We start from the raw sequence: 22,921 nt of genomic DNA, 5'->3' as shown, positions 1-22,921 counted from the left end.
AACAGGAGGACTAAACTTCCTTTTTTTTTTTTGCCTCAAAGCACTGGTGAGTGACCACGGGACAAAGGAGTGTTCTCGCAGTACAAAAGGCGATGATTTTAACATTTTCTGTAAATGTAAGATTTTGCATCAAGTCTGAAGATTTCAACCCCAGACAAATGACACTTTAAAAAATTTTCATGAGTTACAAATTCCTCATTTCTTGTTATGTTGCTTTAGGTTTTCATTCATGATGTTAAGATATTCCTCAGAGTTGCTGAATTTTAAGTAAAATTATATTTTCTTTGCAGTCAAGTATTAAGTACTGAGAACACATTCAGGGTGTTCTCAGGTGTTCAGAACATTATCAAAGCAAGCTGGGGCTGAAACATGCCATGTGGAGTGTGTTAGAAGATTGAAGTGCATATTCCAAACAAGGAAGCATGTTTTAAGTACAGATTAAAAGCATGCAGCATAAACCATCAAACAGACATTGCCTCGCAGCAGCGTTCATCCCTGACCCTCCTAGGCTCCTCGCAGATCATCACGCAGGGTCCCACATTGGCTTTCTTTCTAATACTGAAGATCAACATTGATTAGAGTATCTCCCGGTCTTCCAGGGTCATCTACTTCTTAACAGCTGTCTCAGTTTTGGAGCAGAAGGATTTCCAACGTGAAAACAGATTATCTTCCTTGTACCATTAACCATCACTCTATGGTTAACACATAAGCTATGGTAGAAGGAAAAGTACATTCCTCTTTAATGCAAACAGCTGCATCAATCATACCATTGCTAAATTCCAATAGCCTCACTGGTCACGGGCCCAAATGACGCTATCTAGACTGAGTGTTGGTGATAGTACACTGCTCACGGAGACCTGGGCTACAGTTTCAGAGAGCCTTTAACCCAGCAACCAAGCAGCAATGCCACCCCAAAGGAATGGCTCTGCTTGCTTCACCCACCTAAACCCCCCATCCCGCCCCTTACATCTGTAAAAGCATACAGTTACATCGCGAACCAGGTGATAAGACTGATCTGGGCTAAAACTAACCTAAGAAAATTAATATTATTTAACCTAGGTTTCCATTCCGGTTCGTTATACGGCTGCGTGAAGACTTGTGGCACCACGGGGCCGCAAGTCCGCAGGAGGGGGCCTGCTCCTTGCATCGGTGGCGCCCTGGAACACCGGCTTAGGGCAGCCAAGGAACTGTGAGTTATGTATTCTGAAAAACACCATGACGAGCAGTGCAACGAAAAGCCCACAGCTGCCACCACACCGGCTGCCGGCAGCAACAGGGGAGATGCAAATATGAGAAGAAGGCAACAATACTCGACACCAACGCGCTACCACCAGCCGGCCACCGGCCCCTCTGTCGGGCAGCCCAGATCCCCGAGGGGGCCCCGCCGCGGCAGCGGCCGAAGTCAGCGGCAGGCGAGAGCCCACCCGCGGCAAACGAGGAGAGCACGCGCGAGGGGGGCGGAAGCGCAGGCTGCCTCAATTGTGATTCCCGTGGCCGCGCCCCTCACGCTACGCGACCCCAACGCTACTTCCGCAGCCGCTGGGGCGGAGCTGCTCGGGCGCGGCGCCAGGCCACCGGCCCCACAGTCGCATAGGCGGGCTCGGCCGCCCAGCCGAGCGGCGCCGCGCACTAGACCCGCGCCGGACGGGCTTCCCCGCCGCTGCCCGCGCGCGCAGGCCCGACAGCGCCACGCCGCAGCGGCCGGCGAAGGCGCGCTGCCATGACGGCGCCCAGCGGCGCGGAGGGCTCGGCCACCGGCTCCGCGGCGGATGGCGCACTCTGGGCAGAGGTACGGGCGCTGCTGCCCGGCGCCGAGGAGGGGCTGACCTTGGCGCTGAGTGGCGACGTGGAGGACTGTGTCCTGCCGCTGCTGCGGCGGGCCCGCAGGCTACTCTACAGTGCGGCGGGCCGGCCCTGCGGGGCGGGGGCGGCGGCGCTGCGGCGCCTGGGCGACGTCCTGCGCGACTACTCCTGGGAGAAGCTGAACGCGGGGCCATGGCGAGAGGTCAGCAAGGCCTGGCGGCAGGTCTACACCTACGGCTGCCTCTTCGGGGCGCTGGCCGAGGTCGCCGCCTTCCGCCCGCTGGCGCCCGCCGTCCGTCTCTGTGACATGGGACTGCTCATGGGCGCCTCCGTCCTGGACAACGTCCTCGCCCGCCTCGTCCGCGTCCTGCAGGCGCACCTGCCCCGCGGGAAGCGGCGCGCCGCAGCCGAGAGGAGCGCCAAGGTATCGCCGGCCCGCGCCCCGCCGCCCTGAGGCGACCTGGCTACCGCGCCACCCACCTGGGCTCCACCTCCCCTCCCCCCACCCCCCGCCTTGTTCTCGGGCTCCCCCCGCCCCCTCGGCCCGCTCTCACGAGCCCCCGTCAGCCCCCTCCCCTTGCCCCCCTTTTCTTGCCTCCCTCCCGTTGCCCTCCTCTCCGTGCCCTCGCGGCCCTGCCCGCGTGGGATCCCTGCGACACGCCCCCCTCGGCGCCCACTCGTTCTCCCCCGCGGGCCCCTCCCGCCGCCGGAGCGACGCCGGGCTCCCCGCGTCGCTTTCCCCCCAGCCGCCTCGAGGCCGCCGTTCCCCGTTGTCCCTCCCTCTCCCGCCGGCCGCGGGGCGTCTCCGGCAGTGCGCGGCCCGGGGCAGGGCGAGGTGGGCCCGGCCGGGCCGGGCCGGTGGGGAGGCCGCGGGGGCCTTGGCTAGCAGATGTTGAAGGAGGACGTCTCTCTTCCAGAGGGTCCGGATTGATCCCCTTCCCATTCCTGCTGTGCGGCCAGAAGATGCGCTACCACACCTTCAGTGTCCTTCACTGGAGCATTTCAAAGACAACTATCTCATTCCACAGAAACCTGTGGTCTTAGAGGGGATTATGGACCACTGGCCATGTATGAAGAAGTGGAGGTAGGAAATAAGAGTTTCTTCCCTGCCCTGGTAAGCGTGAGGATTGTTTTCTGTGTCAGGTATCTTGACCTTCACAGAAGACAAGTGCTGTTGGGATTGACTTTTGTTGGCAGCACCTTATTGCTGCAAGATTTTCTTTGCTCTGTAGAAGTTCCCCCATCGATGAGTGAAGCACATCAAGCCATCCGGAGCATTGCACAGTAAGTGCTCAGGTGCGCCAGGGAAAGCTGGTCCTGTCCAGGACTGTGCTGGAAGGCAGCCCTGCCTCCTGGGGTGTGCCGGGGAGCGCCCTGGCAAACTGCTGACGCTGTGTGTTGCTCAGCTGGAAACTAGAGACGAGCATGCATTGCTGACTGTTCCAGTGAGGTGCTCACATCTTAAGTGGGTCTGTGTCAGATGCAGATCCAGTGATTTTTACGTCTCAGAACTTGCTGATAATGAGAGCAATGGGAAGTGGATTGAGAGATGCGTGAGTAAGCATGGTGGGCTTTTTTATTCACAAGTACAAGCATTGATGTTTGTTCAGTGCTGTGTTTTAGTGTTGAGTTTCAGATGCTGATGTTCAGGGGTGAGTAATAACATTGTTGTGCTTGTGTAATGTACGTAATGGAACCAACATTTCCAATACTGAGAATCAAATATTTGTGAGATAAAGCTCATGATTCCTTAGAAAAGGGGAAAAAACATGCTGAATTTGAGCAATTGCTTTCATTCCACAGCCGAGGGTAAAATTGACATTAACTGAACACATTCATTTCATGGGGATTTTATTCTTTTTTGAGGGAACATACTCCACTGCTTAACTTCAGACACTTAAAAAGATGAACTTCTTAATTTAGTTAATATCATTCTCAATGGAGAGATGTATACCACCCATCAAAGTAATTCCTCTGACTTTATCCAGGATGGATATTATTTGACCTGTATACAAAATTTGACACTGACAGAGAGTTGATCTAGCATTAATGATAAAAAGATAAAACATTTTGTTCAGCAAATATAGCAGCAGGCAGCAAAAAAGATTAGTCATCCCTAGTCAAAGAGACTAACAGCTTAAATCTCCTTAGCTCATAAAGAAACAATAGTTGACTGAGGTAAGTGAGGTTTTAAAACAAAACAGGCAGTTGTGGGATAATGTACACGCAAACTTGACTGCTTGTTTCTTTGCTGCTTGCTTCCTTTTCTACTACCTTTTATCTCTGGTTGGTTGGTTTTAGAGAGAAGCAGCTCATGATAGTAGAGTTTCATTACTCTAAAAGACTGATTTTGATTGATTGCCTTACATTCAAGATTACTAAGAAAAGCAGGATAAAAGGGTAATGGAACTTTCTTTATTTCAGTGTGGACTATTTTTGTGAAGTCGCAGGGTGCCGCACAGTCCCTGTGGAATTGGGTACCCGATACACAGATGAGGAATGGTCTCAGAAGCTCATGACTGTCAGTGACTTCATTGACCAGTATATTGTGAATGAGGTCTGTTACTCCCGTTTTGTTCCCTTTGTAGCACAAGTCATCTCCAAATACAGCAGTGTGTTACTGGTACAGAATTTCTGCTTAGAACAAACGTGCTTAGTGATGTCAAGGGAGACGGTATGCTGTAAGCACAACTCTGAATTAAAAAGGTTTGACGTATTTTCAAGATCTGAAGCTATAAATAGTTACTGCAACAACAGCTAGGTTTGATTCTTATGTATAATCAAATGTACAGTAGCTGGAATTTGATGAATAGATGGATAACTTCTGCAGCAAAAGCCTGAATGGTGGAGTCTAAGGATAAAGGATCCTCAGCCAGCAGTTTTGTTCCTCTGGGTTATTAAACTGCTTAGTGAGATCTAATATCAAGATCCAAATTCACATGCCACCAGGTTAAAAAAAAAAAAAGTTGATTAGTGATGGAATGTCCTTTTACTTTCACAGCTGAGGATCTGAAGCCCTCATTTCTGTTTCCTAGTCTTCTGGCAGGATGGACCACCATGTGCCATTGCAAATTGGTCTGTGGTGCAGCCTGGAATAGACTATCAAGATACAGGGAGTGAAGGTGAACTAGTCTGTGTACTAGCAGGATCTAGCTATAAAGATGCAGAGCATTGTCACAGGGTTGACAGTGGAACTGTCAAGACTCTGTAGGAGTTGGGCTTGTCCAGGCTGGAGAAGAAAAGGCTCCAGGGAGACCTTATTGCAGCCTTCCAGTACTTCAAGGGGGCATACAGTAAAGATGGGGAAAGACATTTTAGCAGGCCCTGAAGTGGTAGGACAAGGGATAATGGTTTTAAACTAAAAGAGGGCAGATTTAGACTAGATATAAGGAGGAAATATTTCACAATGAGGGTGGTGAAACCCTGGCACAGGTTGCCCAGAGAGGTGGCAGATTCCCCATCCCTGGAAACATTCCAGGTCTGGTTGGATGAGGCTCTGAGCAGCCTGATGTAGTTGAAAATGTCCCTGCTTACTGGAGGGGGGTTGGACTAGATGACCTCTAAAGGTCCAACCCAAAGATTCTATGGTTCTATGATAGCTAGGTTTCTTCTAGTAACTTGAGCTGCACAATTTGTTGATTGTGGGGATATATCTACAGTGTTAGAATTTCAGTGTATCTGTAAGTTGCTATTTCAGAAGACCCCTTATACTGGTCAACTGTTGAAACAATTCTAGTACTCTGAAGTAGGACATTGGAAATGGATGTTACCTATAAGTCAATTAAATGACTGAGAAGTTTTAACATATATGTCATGCATTTTTTTTCTTTCTCTGCTGTAATTTCAGAACAGTGTAGGATACCTTGCTCAGCACCAGCTTTTTGATCAGGTAAAACTGAGTGAATGTTTCTATCTTTCTGCAGTCAAGTGTTCCCTTTGTAGCACAAGTTATCTCTGAGATGTCAGCTCCACTAGATGGAAGGGCATATGGAGAATTCACAGTATTTCTTAAGTTTCTATTTCCACAACTGGAAGGAAGAAGGGAGGGGTTTGTTCCATTTGGCTGAAAGGCATGGAAACAAAACCCTTTCAGGGGTGAAGACAGACAATCTTAGTGCAGTTTCAGTACAATGTAGCGTATACTTAGAGGGATATCCCTTGGAAAGCAGCATTTCCCCAAAGAATATCTAAGTCAGGGAAGAGATTTGGACAGGAAACAGTCTTCAGTGGTGATATGTTCACAGTATTCTGAAATGTCATTCCAGTTAATCAGAGATCAGGTTGGTGTGAGACGTAAAAAGGAATCCTGGAGAGAAGCAAGTTTAGTGTATAAAAGATAAGCTGCTTCTTTTCCATGAACAGCAAACCTACTTATTCTTGTGGGTTTCTCTGGTTTCTGCTAAAGCAGAGGGTCTTTGAAGAATGAGAAACCCCTTTCTTTCTCCCACCTCTCCTTCCAACATAATCTGCTTGTTTAGGACAGAAGGTGTGAGGATATTTCCTGCAGATTCCCAGCAGTTCAGCTAATTCCCTCTTGCCTTTCTGGGACAAGCAGGTCTAGTGTTTTCTTTGTGTCAAGCCTTGTTCCTCTGTTCTGTGAATTACATACCCTTGTCAAGTCAGCACATACCCTTTTTAATGTTTCTTTCTTTATGGGAGTAGATCCCAGAGTTGAAAGAGGATATCAGTATCCCTGACTACTGCTGTCTGGGGGAAGGGGAAGAAGATGACATCACCATTAACGCTTGGTTTGGTCCAGAGGGCACTATCTCACCTCTTCATCAGGATCCCCAGCAAAATTTTTTAGCCCAGGTCTGTACTTTACTTACTCTACGCATGCCATTAATGCTATAGCTAGAAAAAATGCTTACAGTATGTAAGCGTTAGAGACAAGGGTAGCAGACAACTTGATAAACAATTGAAGGATAGAGAATATGCAGGTATTATTTTGCTATTATATTGCATTTGTCACTACTGCAACTTAACACTCAATGTAATCTTGTAGGCCACAAGCGCTTCTCATTGAGATAGACTATTACTTATCCTCATTTTACAGATGCTAAATGGAAATCACAAGAAGCAGCTTTTCCGAGGTCATGCAAGGAATTTGTAACAGAGTTGGGAAGAACCTGGATCCTGTCATAGTGTACTATGTACCAGAGAAGGAACTTCCTTCTTTGGAGCAGCAAGATTTTGGGGTAGACTTAGGTGCATACTTCAGTCCACTTCAGGTTACCCAGTAAAATATCTACTCGTGCATGCATTGAGAGTCAGATGAAGTAATATTTGCACTGTGACCTCATTGCTGCTAAGTCAGTTACTGTTGGTAGACTTCTTGATGATGACTTTTAGTGCAGAGTAACACGTTAAAATACTGAGGCACTTTTTGGTGAGCACTATACAAGTCCAAAGACATATTCCTGGTCCACTGTACGTGTTCAAACACTGAGGGTTTTTTTGCTGGAAAGGGATTGCCCTTTTTTCCTCCATGCCATCAGACTCTCTAAAGAAAACATGGCTTACACTTTCAAACATTTTCCAGCGGGATCATGACATTGAATACTTTCTACTTGTGCTTATTTATGGGTTGAGACTTAGTTCCTCTGTCCCAAACAGTTGCATCTTGCTAGCCTGTGTTTTCACTTGGAACTGAGGCTTAATTCAGGTCTTCCTAAAGTGGGTTTCTCTTACTGCTGTACAGTTATGTGCATATTGTATTTCTTTTCCCCACTAACCCCCACCCACCTGCTTTCTGAAGGCAAAGTATCCTACTATACACACTATGTAAAGCTTGCCAGGAATTTTTTTTTGGTGGAAGTCCCATTATAGGAGCTGTTAGACTGGGAAAAGATACTTCCCTTAAAAACTTCAGCACTTTTATTCTTCTGCCTAAAGAGTGGGAGAGTATCTGTCAGCGCTGTAAGAAAGTTTGAAATTTGAACAGCAGGTGAGCCAGCAGTTTTCAATTTTTAGTTATAATTGCCCTTCCTCTTGATGCCATTTAAACTGTGGCTATGGAGTACAGGAAGGTGCAAGTACAAGTAACAAAATGGATTGATCCCTACTGGCTGGGTAGTAGCTGCTGCAGAGATCGTAGTATTTCCGTTAGTGAGGAAACCAGTATCTGGAGATGCAGGCTGTTGACCATTACTTGGGTGTTCAACCTTGCAATATACAAGGCTTTATCCCAGCAAGGCAAGTCGAGGAAGGAGCTGTTAATAGCTCACGGCTATTAATGTGGGTAACACTGCACCCTGCCCCCCCCCCCCCCTTCAAGGATTTAGAAAATGTGCTGTCCAACAACCAACGTTTTCTTTACTTCCATACATCACTAAAAATAACACTTGGTTCTTTAGAGAGCTAATTAATATCCATAATCACTTTGGGGTATGGAAGGTATCCTAAAAACACATGGACAGCCACAGTTAACTCAATGCTCTAGTAGTTTAACCAGTGTTAGTAAAGAGTAGGATAGGGCAGGAGTATTGATACTTGTCCAGCCTTTACAATACATTTATGTGCTGTCCTTGAAGCAAAAACCTCGGAACATCTAGCATTACATACAAAAGATTTCAGGAAATCCTGTTATGTTATATAGATGATAGAGGACAAGCAGCTTGATTAGGAATAGTTTGGTAGCACACTGCCAGTCCAGGGTACTGTGGTTAGTCAGAGTACTGACTTACTCTTTAATGTGATAGTTCCAAACAAATACGATCATGCCTGGCCCTTGAAGAGATCTTGAACCTTGGCACAAGCAGCATGATTACTCACCCTATGCCTTCTGTGGGCCTTCCACTGGTATCAGTGCAGGAGTCAGCTTTGACTCTTATTCTGCCACTTCATTCTAGGCACTGACAACTTGCAATTCCATGTAGTGTTCAGGTCAGGCAGTCCAGTTGTCTTATGAATTCTAGTCTTTCAGTTAGCACTTCAATGAAAAAACTAATTTAATGATGACACAGAAGAGCTAAAGGAGTATATGGAAGCAGGCACTCTGTGCTGGTACCTCTGCCTGATGATGTGAACTGCACTGAAGACTCAAATGTCCTTATTCTCAGTTCTTATAATTACTTTCTATGTAGAGCGCAAATAATACTGTGTGGGTGCCTTAAACTTTGCATTTAAAGTAATTTGGTTAAAGGCATTTCCTGGTATTTCAAATTCTCATTTGCACCAAGCGAACAGGTAGTTGAATTCCAATAGCCTGATTTGTTTTAACATTTTATTATAGCAGTGTCTGTTTATTACTAACAGAGATAATGATGTTTCTTGTGATCGGGTATATTTTACTGTTAAATGCCAGTTATGCCCCCCAGTTTCCAGTAATGTGCAGGTCAATGACAGATGGAAAACATTTATTGTAATATATACAGGTATTTGGAAGAAAGTATATCCGTCTATACTCACCACAAGAGTCAGAAAACCTGTACCCACATGAAAGCCAAATTCTTCACAACACTAGTCAGGTAAATAATTGCTTGAGCTGCTAATATCAGTAGTGTTACTTTATCAAATCATATTTGAGTAGACATTCTACTGATGATTGTTTTGTTTTTTTATAGGTTGATGTGGAAGATCCTGACTTAGTTAAGTTCCCCAATTTCAGAAAGGCTGCATTTCAGTCCTGTATTCTGATGCCTGGACAGGTTCTGTTTATTCCAGTTAAATATTGGCACTATGTACGATCACTTGATACCAGCTTCTCTGTCAGTTTCTGGTGGTCATAGCTCTGAAGCATGCATAAAGTCTGCTAGCATTGTAATAGCAAATAAAAATCAGGAAAAGTAGCATCTGGCATTTTCTCACAAGAGAATTCTTTTTAAGCCTGAGAATGTTCTTCCCGATCCAGAGGTTAGAGATTGATTGAAAAAAAATCCCAACAAACTCTTGCTTCAGCATTGTGAAAGAATCTGGATGGGTAAATGGAAAGAAGATTTGTGGGTGTTTCTAATATGAACTCCTCGTAAAGAGTATCTGTTAAGTCATCATCTTGTATGTGTGTGTACATCTGAAACAGCTCTATATATGCACAGTGCCAGCACCCCTCTTCAAACTGTATTTGGAACATCAGGTTAGTGTTATCTTCTACTTGGATTTACTAACAGTAGAAATTGTAGTTAGATAAACAATGAGGGATGGTGCTACCTCATGGTTCAATACCATTAAAAAACCCAAAAAGCTAACGTAAAGCAAGATACCAGTCTCCTGTATGGAAAAAGTTAATAGTGCCAAGGCCTAGGAATATAATTAATTGTAGTTAATCCATAGGTTAATTGCAGTTAAATAAACTGAAGCTTAATCATATTTTGATTAACCATCAGCTGACCTGCTGACACTCTGCCTTCTGCAAACTGTCACACATTTCTACCAAGGTAAAGATATGCTGCCATTCCATTCTGGTACCTGGCAAAACCTAGTCCTTGTCTTTTTTGCAAGTCACCCTTAAAGGAAAAAGGATTCTCACATGAAACTGGAGAGTAAAGTGCTAATACTAAAAACTAAAAGAATAAGATGGTAATTTTTTCAACGCTTTGCAGGCATAAGCTGGCATTGCCCCAAAAGTCTTGTCCTACTCCTTCATAATTGTTTGGACTGTGGGAATATTCCCTCTCTTACTGAGCAGAGCTGCTCGTGACCTGGCCTTATGTCAGATGAATTCTTCTGTGTGTAAAGGAGGGACAAAACCCAAGCAACAGTGCCAACTGAAAGCGTTCAAACTCTAACCCTAAATCGGATATTCAGCCAGCCACCTTAGTGAGGAGACCTCAAGTGCTGCATTGATTTTTCACCTACTTGAAGCCGTGTGGTGCTAGTAACGTGTTATTTTCAGTTGTGCAGCTGCAACTGTACAAACAGGGAATACTGTGGCTGAGAAAAGCTTTTAATAGTTCACCTGCATAGATCAGCTTGCAGGACTGACTAAAAATATTTGCATCTTTCTTTCCCAAACATGAACTGAGAGTCCCAACCCAAGAATATAGAGAACTACATACACAAAACGGCCTCCAAGAAAGCTGTGCAGGCATAACTGAAGATGACAAACAGGAAGGTCAATGATAGTTTTATTGTAAAAATTGTAAAACTTAAGGAAAAAAGAAGTACCCTGAACAATGCACTGTTACTAATTAATACAATACAGTCTGGCTATTTTGCGAGAGGGAGGAAAAAAGGATTTCACTGAAAGCGTGTTTTACTAGCATCGCCTAGTGCTGAGAATGAAGCTTTTCTCTGCTCTCCCTGTTTTTGATGGTGACTGGGAGTCTATCTGACTCATACCTGCAAAGAAAACAAAAGGAGGGTTAATGAATGACACAAAAAAAAAATTATATTGTATAACCTCCAGATTTTTAAAATGCTTTATTTATTCCTGTTCAGAATGTCCAATTTCCCTGGCTAAATAGTGGAATTACGAGATTGTGCTCTTCTTAGAAGCTCAGTATTTCCAGAAGTTTTAGTGTCATGTGTTGTGTCTGTCCCTTACTTCCTGCCCCGACCTCCACACTTGAATGACGTTAGAAACAACGTGCATAGGATCTGCTAGGGACCACAAAGCATAATCCTTGCACTTTCAGGGATCAGTGTTGCTCATGTATGGTTTACTGTCTGAAACATACAACTGAAGTCAGAAATAACTGATATTCAGCTGCAGCTATAAGTAATACAGGCAGCGCCACTGAATATCACAGTCCATTCTCTAGTATTATTACACACTTTTTTTTTTTTTTTAAAATAGCTCGCTTGGTACCTGGAATGTCACAAGTCCAGCAATCATTACACTGTGGACAGCGTGGTTCAGTCTGAGCTCTGAAGTACTTTCTGACACAAGGTAAATGCATTCCAATTCCACAGGATTCACATACTTGGCTCTGAAATCAGAAGTGTTAATAAAAAAAAAAAAAATCTTTCTAACCTGTCCTTCAGTTTAACATAAAGTTGTTACAAAGGGCAGCAGATATGCAACACTATTCCAAAGAATGGTTCACACAATACAGTTGGTGGAAACTCAAAAGACAATGCTGGTAAATGATAAATGGAGGTATTTTCCTAGAAACTAGGGAATACCATTTCCCAATATGGACAAAATTTAGCTTGAAAGACAACACTGTCTATCTTTCACTGCTATTTGGGTGCAATAAAGGAGACCCATTGGGATAGAAAAAGTAACATGGAAGCATGTTCGTTGGGATGATGAGAACATGCAGGGTCAAGGAGCAAGAGAGTGCAGTGGAGTTGGAATAGGAGTTCAGGTTGTAACCACTTATGCAATACTAAACTGGTAACTTATCAGCTATCAAAATATAGTGCTTTACCATGCTACATACGTATTAAAGGTACATGTTCATTCTGAAGTCCAAGACACAATTCCTCAACCAAAATCCCAGGACCAAAGATGAATGTGTCACATGAAGACTGCTATTTGTAAGGTCCAAAGATAAGATATATAACACTTAACTGTTATGCCTATTTGAGGATAATGGTTCATCTCTAGCCTGCTGGCTTGGAAAGCAAGACAGTACAACAATGTTCATCATTGGGTGAGTTCACTTTCCCCAAGTTTATAATTGGAGATACTGCTCCAAGACAAGTTTGTGGGGGTTTTTTTGGTTTTGTTTTTTTGTTTGGTTGGTGGTTTTTTTTTTTCTTTTCTTTTCTTTCTTCCCTTGAAGACAGAAACTAAAATACCTACTCTGGGAAAAAAAAGGTATTTCCTTTATATAAATGGGCACCATTACCTGATCAGAAGACCATAATTTTTCAGTGCCTGCATAATACTCAAAGGAAAGCATCACAAACTTCACCTATGACCACATAAGTATATCAGCAGATACCTAACTGAGGTAAGAAATGTTACCTGGATGGCAAGGCTGTGACAGATGTTACACTTCCTTGCCACATCTTGGTAGTTGCTGAGAATGTATTGTTCCATCTCAATTATGCAGCGAGTATGCAAGGTATATTCTCCATTTCTCTAAGGAAACAAATTGCGAAGTGAGGAATTTCTTTTAATTCCTTTTAACTTTTTTGACTTCGTTGTAACTACCTGCTAGCAAGCATTTGACATCCGCTTTTTTTCTGCCATTGTGAAACTATGATGATGACACTGATATAATGCAAAGCTGGCATACTTTTAAAGTAGCAGAAGGAATTTGTTTAGAGGATCAGAATAAAAATCTCACACCCTTAACAGAGATCTAGTCCTTGGCAGGTACAGATGAGTGAGCATGCTCTCCTTAACAAAGGCTTGCAGTTTTGGGACCCTCCGTTTGTCCATTAGCAGAAACTCTGCTGGCTTTCAGCTAAATCTGGGCTTTTCCTGCTTGAGTTACCTTTGAAAATCTCTGCTAAATCACTCTAACATATGTAAATGTGTGGCAGCAGGTTGGAGATCTATGATACAATGAATCCAGAAGAAAAGGGATTGAGGTCTAGCTTGTCTTGGCAAGCAACTGCAGTGTCATCATGGTAAGCTAACCTCAATTTCTCCCTCGTGAAGTAAAGGAGATTTAAAAATGTGCACAGTGGCCTATGCATTTCTGGTACAGGAGTTTTCAACATGTTTGGCCTTACTGATTTTTGGGATATTCTAAATGTAAGGAACAGCACTGATCACCCTGAAGAGCTTTCCCCAACTCTTGTTCCAAGTTTAAGGATGCCATGCTGTTGTGTACAAAGGACGTCTGTATGTCATAATGCAGGGCTGTACACACATCCCCACCTAGCTCAGGTACATGAAACTGAAACCATGTTGTCTTTTATAGACCTACTCAAGGACCTTTCCCCTGTAAATGTGCTGCCTTTTCTGCAAAAACCACTGGAGCAGCAATAAGCACAGGCCCCACAAAACCATTTTTGCCATCATTCATTAAAGAACAGCCCAGTTTCAGCCATCACATTCATAAGAAAATACTAGCTGGGCCTATTAAAATATGAACACTTGAAAAGATACAGCAGTTACCTCAGAGAGCCACTTATCGTCCACAAAAACTTTCAACACTTGTTCCGCTTCCTTCTTCTTCATCTTCTTTGTCTTAAGTTGGTCAGCCAAGTTTAAAATATCTGTAGAAGAGGCAAAGCCATTTTCTGACAAAATGATTAGGTCCATCTACAGAAAGAAACATTTTCAACTATTAAAAAAATCATGCAATTAGACACACTTTATAGTAATGCACAGCTTTTTTTAGCATCCATACATATGGGAGAGACTACAGTATAGTTCTGGCTTGAACCAGAACTGTAAAACAAAGGTCAAAAGCTGAAACAATCATTGTTACCTTGACAGTTTTAAGTTTTGTCAAGAAAACATTCACACAAATAGAACTGTACAGTGCTGCCTAAATGAAGCTGCATTTCAGGGACCCCTGACCATACTCGGGGCGGGGTGACAGATCTGTTTCTTTTTATCTGCTCTTTGTCAACGTTCTTTGGAGGAAAAATCTCTCAGTACTAAAGTAAGTTTGTCCGCTCTGGAGTCATTTTTACTGCCGAACCTACCTGGTACTTGAAGGTTGTAGCAATATTACCAATTTTCAGGTAGTATCTCACTGGAAACACTCCTGCTGCTCATCATCACAGAGCAGCATGCAGCTTTTATGCCAGTAGTAATATGTGCCACAACAATGCCATCTCTGCAGTGCTGACATGGCTGTATAGGTACTTCAGCAATAATGGGGGAGGGCAGAGAAATCTCTGGGTACTATCCATGTAAATTAGACTTTTGCAGCTGTCACAGAATAGCCAATACACCTCTCCAATTTATACAGAGAATTTTATTTTAATGAGTGTGGGAAAAAAAAAATCAAAAAGTCTAATGGCTGGAGAAACCAACTCCTCAAAGTTCAAGAGACAATGAGATTCACAAATCATGCAAGATACATAGCTATGATCACATTAATGGTTGTTGATAGGAAACTGGACATCAAATATCCTGGAATCTCGGCCCAGTAGTTCTATTTGGAATGTAACAAAATTCTCAAGTGTATGTTTTCGTGTTTAAGAAACAGCATCCTGAGTAGTTTATTAAACACAGAATCAACTGGCTAAGCAATAACAATAGACATGTTTCTGTTCAAATTGGCAAATTCATCTTGTATGTTATTAGCATTAAAATCTACTGTATATTACTAGACTACTCAAGCCAGTGAAAAATTCAGCAATCACAACTGAAAATCCTGAAGAAAAGTTTAACTAAAAGCGGATACCTCAAGTCACTAACTCCAAGGAGCACTGATAACTGACTTTCAACAGGGAATCATTACTTGCATATACTCCCATTCTCCCCATTTGATTTGGGATAAACTTAGGTAAGACGGCAACTAGTTCCTCAGACACATCTCCATTTGTTGCCACTTCCACTCATTTTAAGATGGCACCTTCACAAATTATGTGATTTACTAATAACTGACATACTTACTGTTTTTCTGAACAATTCTAATTCATTTTCTGTATAGTCAGATGCCATTTTAGTTATTTCTGTTTCTGCCAAATTCACCTACAAAAAAAAGAAACTGAAATCAAAGTGTCTTTGTATTTGTACATCATAAATTGTAAAAGATCCTCTGGGATAAAGAATGTATTATCTTACAATTAACAAAAACATCATTCATTTAATAGGCATGAAAGAGGCTGTTCCTTAAGCACTCTATGGTACTCGAGTCCTTTCTTTACAACCCCAGATCTTCCAGCCACATGTTTTCCACAGCTGCCTCTGCCCACATCCCCCCTATAGAACTAATACAGAATATTAGTGTATAGTAGTACTAATATATTACACCAGGATACTGTGCTGGACAGTAGCAGTAACTATGTTACAATACACATCTTTGTTTCACAGTAAAAAACAGTTACCGATATTTCATATTCTTATTGCATATGCTACTGCTATCATTTCAACTTAATTGGCAAAATGACCCAGAAAGGTTAAAAGCAGCAGCTAATGTTAGAATACCTGCTGTATGGTCTTTTGAAATTACTACATAACCTTCCCTCTCTGACATGCACATTTCAGAGCACCCAAGGAAACTTTATAGGCCATTCCTTAGCAACCCTTCTAGGCTAGGCTGATTTTTGAGTCAGAGAAAAAGAAAACTCAAGTTGGAGGGCTCTCTGTCTTCTCTAGCTTAAAAATTCCTCTTGAGAAAGAAAGTTTTCTGTGAAAAAGAAATCTCACTTCAGCACTTAAGCAGTGTTTACACTAAATTAATCAGACGCTGCTGTAGTCCTTGCTGCCATGTTCGTTTCCACGCACCTAAGCTGTTGGCAGTTTCTCATCCCATTTCCCTGTTCTACAAGTAGCTTCTACAGCAGCTGCCAGCGTAACAGTGGAACAGCCCCGCAAAAAACACACAAGACTGCTAAGAGTAATAAGCCTGCTGGCACATGCACCCTTCAGTTGTAGATTCTCTGTTTTGTCTAAATAGCAGTTCTATTCTAGATATACTGTAGGAAAAGGGCCCCAGGTAACTCAATCTTTCTAACATCAAAAGATGGCATCTGGGGCACTGTTATGTTCATTATGCACAGATACAGCTAGATTTTTTGCCCATTTACAATTGGAATGTGTGCAGACCCTTTACTGGCTCGTTATTCAAAGGTTAATTTTAAGTTGGAGACATGGGAGGCTCCCTCTGCTATGCATGCACTAGCCATGAGAAGCCAAACCAATGATGGCAATGTATCACATACTTACTAAAGCATAATGTGCTCTCCCATCACTTTCCGACATTCCTTTCCGGATCTGCATAAACAAAGGCTGTAGATGGCTGTTAATAGTACTGATGAAATCATCCAGTTTATCATGCGCGTAGTAGACTGAAAATAAATAAGAAAAAGCACATACACAAAAAACCAAACAACCACACACCAGACAGATCCTTTTATCTGCTGAAACATTTCTTTCCTAGGTAGAAGAGCTAAAAGTTACCGAGGCAGAATTCAAACAGGTCTGTTATATTCAGCAGACGTATCTGACTGCTAGCCTTCAGAGAAGCTCAGATCCTTGAAAGTCAGAGTTTAGAGAAGGAGTCCAGACATTCTCCCTAGCTGTATAGAACCCACTGCATTAATCCATTAATTACACTGACTTGAACTAAGTTGAATGTAAAACATGTCCAGGAAAAATTCTTTTGCACAATACAAAAATATACTTGCTTGCTTTCATTTACGCACAAGGGATTCTTTGTTTCTTTGTGTCCTCTTTCACAAATTGATGGCATGTAAATGATCAGCTTACATACCAGAAAACTTAGAATTCTAGCATTGTAGGAATACAGGTAGTCTTGTGTCATGTTCTACAAACAAATTAAATAGTAGCAGAAGTTCTATCATAAACATAATTTAGATGGACTTTGGAGTCATTCTGTAGAAGCACCTGCTATGGCTTTTGCTTGCACAGCAACAGCACACGCCCTCGGAGAGTTTCCATCCAAAACAAAATTATGTCAGTGGCAAAACTCCTGTTGACTTCAGCAGGCTAGGGTTTAAAAAAGTGACAGCTCATAACTTCAGAAAAATGATTGATGTCTCAAAAATACTACCAGTTAGTGATAACTTAATACTGTCCTCAGTTATAAGAGTCAATCACTTATGTAACAGCATCAAACAGAGGTCCCTCTCTCAAAACCCCACTATACTTTATTGCACAGTACAATGCAAAACTATCAGTCATAGCTTCTGCCCAAAAAGTTCATGATTCTGATATATAAGACTCCTTATGTGAATAAAACCAATGAACAGCAAGAACAATAATAAAGTAAGTAGAATATTAAAGTATAATTTTGTCAAGTTGTCGTACCACCTGACTGGCACCTGGCGGCAGGAAACACTGCATACATCAAAGCCAGGAAGCATTAGTGACAGATCTGAAAGAGGGTAAGATGAAAGATAACAGAAGAATATTCTTTTGTACAACAGCTGTAACATTTTAATTTGAGGTGAATGGCTGCTCTAGTAGAACTTACATGAAAAAAAGGGATATAAGGGAAAAAATGAACTGGGGACAGACCACACCAAAAGTGGCACTTAATAATTTTAACATCTAAAAAGTTGGTCAATTTACAATTCCAGACTCAGGCGAAATGATAAATGCCCTTTACTATTTCTAAAAGCTTATAACTTGCCTCTATGAAACAGTTCTTGTACAGGTAGCCATAGCAACTGATTACATAGAAACTGTTTATTCAAATACATTACTAATGAAAACAAGTTATTTACTGTCAACAGATTTGATGAAAAATTAGACAGACTAATGTGATCTTCATTCAGTAAGTATCCACAACCTTTGTATCATGATTGTGTGTGTAACACAATCTCTTAGTCCTTTTTTCTTCTGGTAAAATATCTGAGAGGTGTCAATATTACTCTGAGAGCCTGTATTTAAGAAGACCTTGTTGTAACATGAGTACGTTAGATGCATACTAGAGCCAGGACTCCCCTACTTCCAAAATACTGGATTAAACTGTTTGAAAAGTCTTAATTTCCAATAACTTCCCCTGTAAAATGTAGTACCTTAAAAAAAAATTAAATCTAAGACTTAGTTACAATTGCTGTAAATTATTTTTTGTAACAGAAATAGTTTCCTTCTCTAGCACATAAAATGCAATCTCAACTAATACTATATCACAAATGTACTTATTGTAAACTGTTTTCAGTCAAATAAAATTAAAGCAAATTACTATTGCAGTACCTAACTATGAACACAACAAAGTTTTTCATAGCATTTAAAACCAAATATGCGTAGGAACCATGTATTATTGTTTCTGTCAATAAACAATTCTCAGCCCTGAACACCCAATAGAGATAACACATGACAGCATGAGAAAGAGAGCTCATTATGTGCTACCCTAGAACACTGCTTGGGAGCATTTTCTTTAGAAGAAATTATTTTAGTTCAATGACAGATAGCAGATGAGCAAATAGGAAACAGCAAGCAGTAAATAAATGGAACACAAATATTCTGGTGTTTGGGGTTTTGTTTATTTTTTCCTAGATTTAAACAAACTCTTAATAATAAACTCAACTATTTTCCACAGAAAAGCTGAACAGATTCCTCACTAAAGATAAAGCAGAGGTGCTCAGAGAAACCAGAAACTTTTCTGAGCGTGTCTGTATGCAAACTATAAACCGCAGATAGCACAAACATACACTCTGGATTAATTGCAACAGGCACTGTTTTAAACTTTCTTGCTTAAAGACAATTGAACAACAGGAATCTTTATTACTTAGATTAATCTAAGATGCCACAGCTTCATGATACATTTAAAAATATACTGGCACAGTTATAAAATTAGAGCTCCCATGTTTACAGCAAAAGACTACAAATAAGCTGAGTGAATGCTTGAAAGTAAAAGAGATAGGACCTTTACTCATATAAAATGTAAACACAGAGTTATCATATCTATGTACTTCAGCTTCCATGTTCTCTGTAACCAGAATATCAAGCAGAAGATTAAGTACAATTCTAGTCTGCAAAGCGACATTACGAAAATATGCTTTTCTTCTACTTTGATAACACTGAGCAGATGTAATATAAGCCACTGATGACCGGTGTTGATATTTACTGCTGATTTTTAAGATCAAACCGTATTTAAAAAACTAGTAACTATACAACAGCTTTTGGCATGGTGTTAATCTGCAGACTTTAGAATTAAAAAGCTAGAACAAACCATGAAGAATAACATGACAAATTACTTTGGATTTTAAGTCATTGATGCTCAGTTTTAATTTCATTTCACAATGAAATGGGGTTTGTTTTTTTTTTCCCCATCTCCTTCAGTTAACCCTCTTAGTACTACGATAATTAATATAATGACACACTCCCTATCAGGACTTGAAAATGCTGCCATCTAACTTTATTATAGCTAGAAAAAACTGAAGCAACAGGACCATTACTGGTAAGAAAATCTAAAAGCTTGTTTACAAAGTTCTTTAAAAACAAAACATTCCTAATTACACTTCACAGCAACATTCTGTACAATAACTTTTTTTTCCCCTTCTGTTTAACAGCACCAAAACCAAGCCAGAACACTTCCTTGTAATATCACAAGGTGTTATACATAAATACATAAAACCAGGCAATCCCTGTCTCGGAGACCTTAATGACATTTGAACTATGGACTAGGCTATGTCATTCACTGTTAATTTTTTTTACATGTATCCTGCTTTACATTACTTCAAACTCATATGAAAACATTCACATTAAACCTCTCTACACATAGATCTACGATACGTGTTTCAACCTCCTCATGAAAAATAGAATCACTGGGAATAAGAACAAGTTGCTGCTTCTCGTAGAGTACTGCAACACAACTATCTAGAACAGAAACAATCGGGCTGCAAAGGAGTTTAGGGAGGGAAAATACTCAATTATTCAAATGGCACACAGCACTGGAATGTTGATACACTTGAAAAGTTCTAATGAACTTCAGAAAGGACTTGTAGCCAAGACTTCAGTTTAAAGTGTAACTGCTGACCTGCTGAGTGGTAACTACCACCTACACTCTGCTACAATGCTGGTTCAGTACAACTTCAGACTGACACATAGAATCTTTTTTCAGCCTTCTTAACAAAGTAAATTCTTAATTGAATTTTTAACCAAGGGATATAGTCAGTCTTCATTACCAGAACAGCTAAATGAGTTATTGATAAGCTTCGCTATGTTTTATGTTTCAATCCAACTACAAGGCATCTGATACACAGCAAAAAAATATTTAGCAGAAAATATGGCCTGCATTACATGGGACACAAAAATAAATTACTTTGTTCTGACCTTAAATTCTATGGATAAGTAGATACAAATCCACAGTAAAAACAGAAGTGTCCCTGTAGAGTGGGTATCATTGTGACAAGATACAAGAATACTACTAAGCTGAGCAGGAGCATGGCTTCAAGAACTAGTAATGGACAATATGATGCAGGTGAGATGGAAGAAAGTACAGGTATCCACCAGAAAACCTGACCTCATCCTCATCAAAATGTTTCCTCAGCATTCACTTCTCCCACAACATGTGGGAACTGCATTTACTTAAAAGCATTCATTACGCTATGGCAAAGTACTGCTGAGGATTTGTGTAATCTCGCTGTCTATACTCCCACTGACCTTCCCCAGTCCCTTTTCTGTTAGTGCTCTGTGATATTCTTCATTGTCTGCACAAAAATGACTAGTTTGAGGAGCCAAGAGCCATGTCTTCTTTTTCTAGTTTTGTTGTATTTCACAGAATCATTAAGGTTGGAAAAGACCTTTAAGATCATCAAGTCCAACCATCAACCCAACACCACCATGTCCCCTAAACCATGTCCCGAAGTGCCACGTCTACATGTTTTTTGAACACTTTCAGTGATGGTGACTCCACCACCTCCCTGGGCAGCCTGTTCCAATGTGTGACTCTCTCTGTAAAGAAATTTTTCCTAATATCTAGTCTAAACCTCCCCTGGTGCAACTTGAGGCCATTTCTTCTTGTCCTATCGCTGGTTACTTGGGAGAAGAGACCAACCCTCACCTCACCACAACCCCCTTTCAGGTAGTTGTAGAGAGCGATAAGGTCTCCCCTCAGCCTCCTCTTCTCCAGACTGAACACCCCCAGTTCCCTCAGCCGCTCCTCATAAGACTTGTTCTCCAGACCCCTCACCAGCTTTGCTGTCCTTCTCTGGACACGCTTCAGCACCTCAATGTCCTTGTAGTGAGGGGCCCAACATGGAACACAGGATTCGAGGTGTGGCCTCACCAGTGCCAAGTACAAGGGCACAATCACTTCCCTACTCCTGCTGGCCACACTAGTGCTCATACAGGCCAGGATGCTGTTAGCCTTTGATGCACTAGAAAGCAAAACATCAAAACAACAGTACAATGGATTTTCCTGTTGTTTTGCGATGCAAAACCTGTTACCTTTCTGGTAACATGAAATGTAGACTTCAAACGGATGGTTATCTGCAAATTCCACCACAGATAAGAGAAATTCCCCTAAGCTCTAGCTGAACTTTTCAGACAAGATACAAGCATAATTAAGCACACTGGGTCACACACAGGAACAGCTGCTGGGGCTTTTCCGAGAATACAAAATACTAAAAGACATACAAAACATGTAAAGGAAAAATGCTTGTCTATTCTAGAAACCCCTGTTTCTCATATATAATTTTTTTAGTGGGTCTTTCAACAGCCAAGCATGAAATATGTCATGCTTAAGAAATTGGTACGACTGTAGACTAAAGTTGACACTAACAGTTATTTTCTTCTGAGTTCAGCTACCAAGCCAGTTAAATAAATACAAAACATAGTTAGACAAAAGCCAGTCTGATACAATCCATGTTAATGAATGGTTAATCAATACACTCCTCCTGTATATCCAAGTAGGCAGGAAAAAAGCAGCTTTCTCTCATTCTTCCATTTTTCTAAACATCCTTTGATACATGGACTGTATCAGCCATTTTTCTAATGAACTTCACTGTGACTTAATACACAGTTACATTTTATAATTAATTTTATAAATACTACCTAATATTATCCTTACATTGGTTTGAAAGACAACCTCATTTTGTCCCTCCAAATTATCCTTAGGTTCACCAAAAATATAGCAAAAGAAAATGTATCTATGTTTTCTGTTAACCTTCTGGCCTTGAAGAATGTGACAGAGAAAATGCTTGTGAATGACTGTGTCTTTGGAAAATATAATGCTGGTCACGGAAATCCCCGATATTATATTGAAATGCTCATCAAAATGAAGGTATTTTCACGGGAGAAGCTCTAACACAACTCAGACAGAAACAGCGTGCATTAACAGATTCCAGTAAGAAAGTACTAGCAATTACAATAACCTTCCTCAACAAGCCTGCAATTTGTATCCTAACTTTCTAGTGGAACTACACAGCACTTTGATAGATGTTTGGAGCTTCTCCTTCACAGCTGTGTGCAGATTTTAGTATAGACACTTCTCTGCTAACAGGAGGCATGCAGGTGATACATAAAAAATAACAAGGTGTCTCCTGGCCAAAAGAATTAGGATTTTGAAATAAAGAAGAACAAGAGCATGTTCCAAACACCAGGAGGATATGTTTTCAGATCACTTTGCTCAGAGGCTACACAGGCTGGTTACTACATGACTTGACTTCATTTGATGCAGCTTTT

General features: G+C 41.5%; 2 protein-coding genes across 2 annotated transcripts; one reads left to right on the top strand and one right to left on the bottom strand.

Annotated features, from left to right (window-relative positions):
* Positions 1-1,607: 1,607 nt before the first annotated feature.
* On the top strand, positions 1,608-9,533 carry KDM8 (lysine demethylase 8; the record flags this gene model as incomplete). Its single annotated transcript, XM_082006564.1, has 7 exons — positions 1,608-2,227; positions 2,721-2,887; positions 4,228-4,360; positions 5,651-5,692; positions 6,466-6,615; positions 9,180-9,272; positions 9,369-9,533. The coding sequence occupies exons 1-7, from the start codon at positions 1,721-1,723 to the stop codon at positions 9,531-9,533; spliced, it is 1,257 nt and encodes a 418-aa protein (XP_081862690.1). The 5' UTR covers positions 1,608-1,720.
* A 1,466-nt stretch (positions 9,534-10,999) lies between these two features.
* Positions 11,000-17,090, bottom strand: NSMCE1 (NSE1 homolog, SMC5-SMC6 complex component; the record flags this gene model as incomplete). Its single annotated transcript, XM_082006727.1, has 7 exons — positions 11,000-11,082; positions 11,552-11,672; positions 12,659-12,775; positions 13,763-13,909; positions 15,218-15,295; positions 16,493-16,702; positions 17,040-17,090. 7 exons carry the CDS (start codon positions 17,088-17,090, stop codon positions 11,000-11,002), a joined length of 807 nt encoding a protein of 268 aa, XP_081862853.1.
* Between the last annotated feature and the right edge of the window lie 5,831 nt (positions 17,091-22,921).

The sequence above is a fragment of the Phaethon aethereus genome (genome assembly GCF_964289735.1).
Source record: "Phaethon aethereus genome assembly, chromosome: 15".
NCBI classification, from domain to species: Eukaryota; Metazoa; Chordata; class Aves; order Phaethontiformes; family Phaethontidae; genus Phaethon; species Phaethon aethereus.
This window is presented reverse-complemented; position numbering and strand designations above follow the sequence as displayed.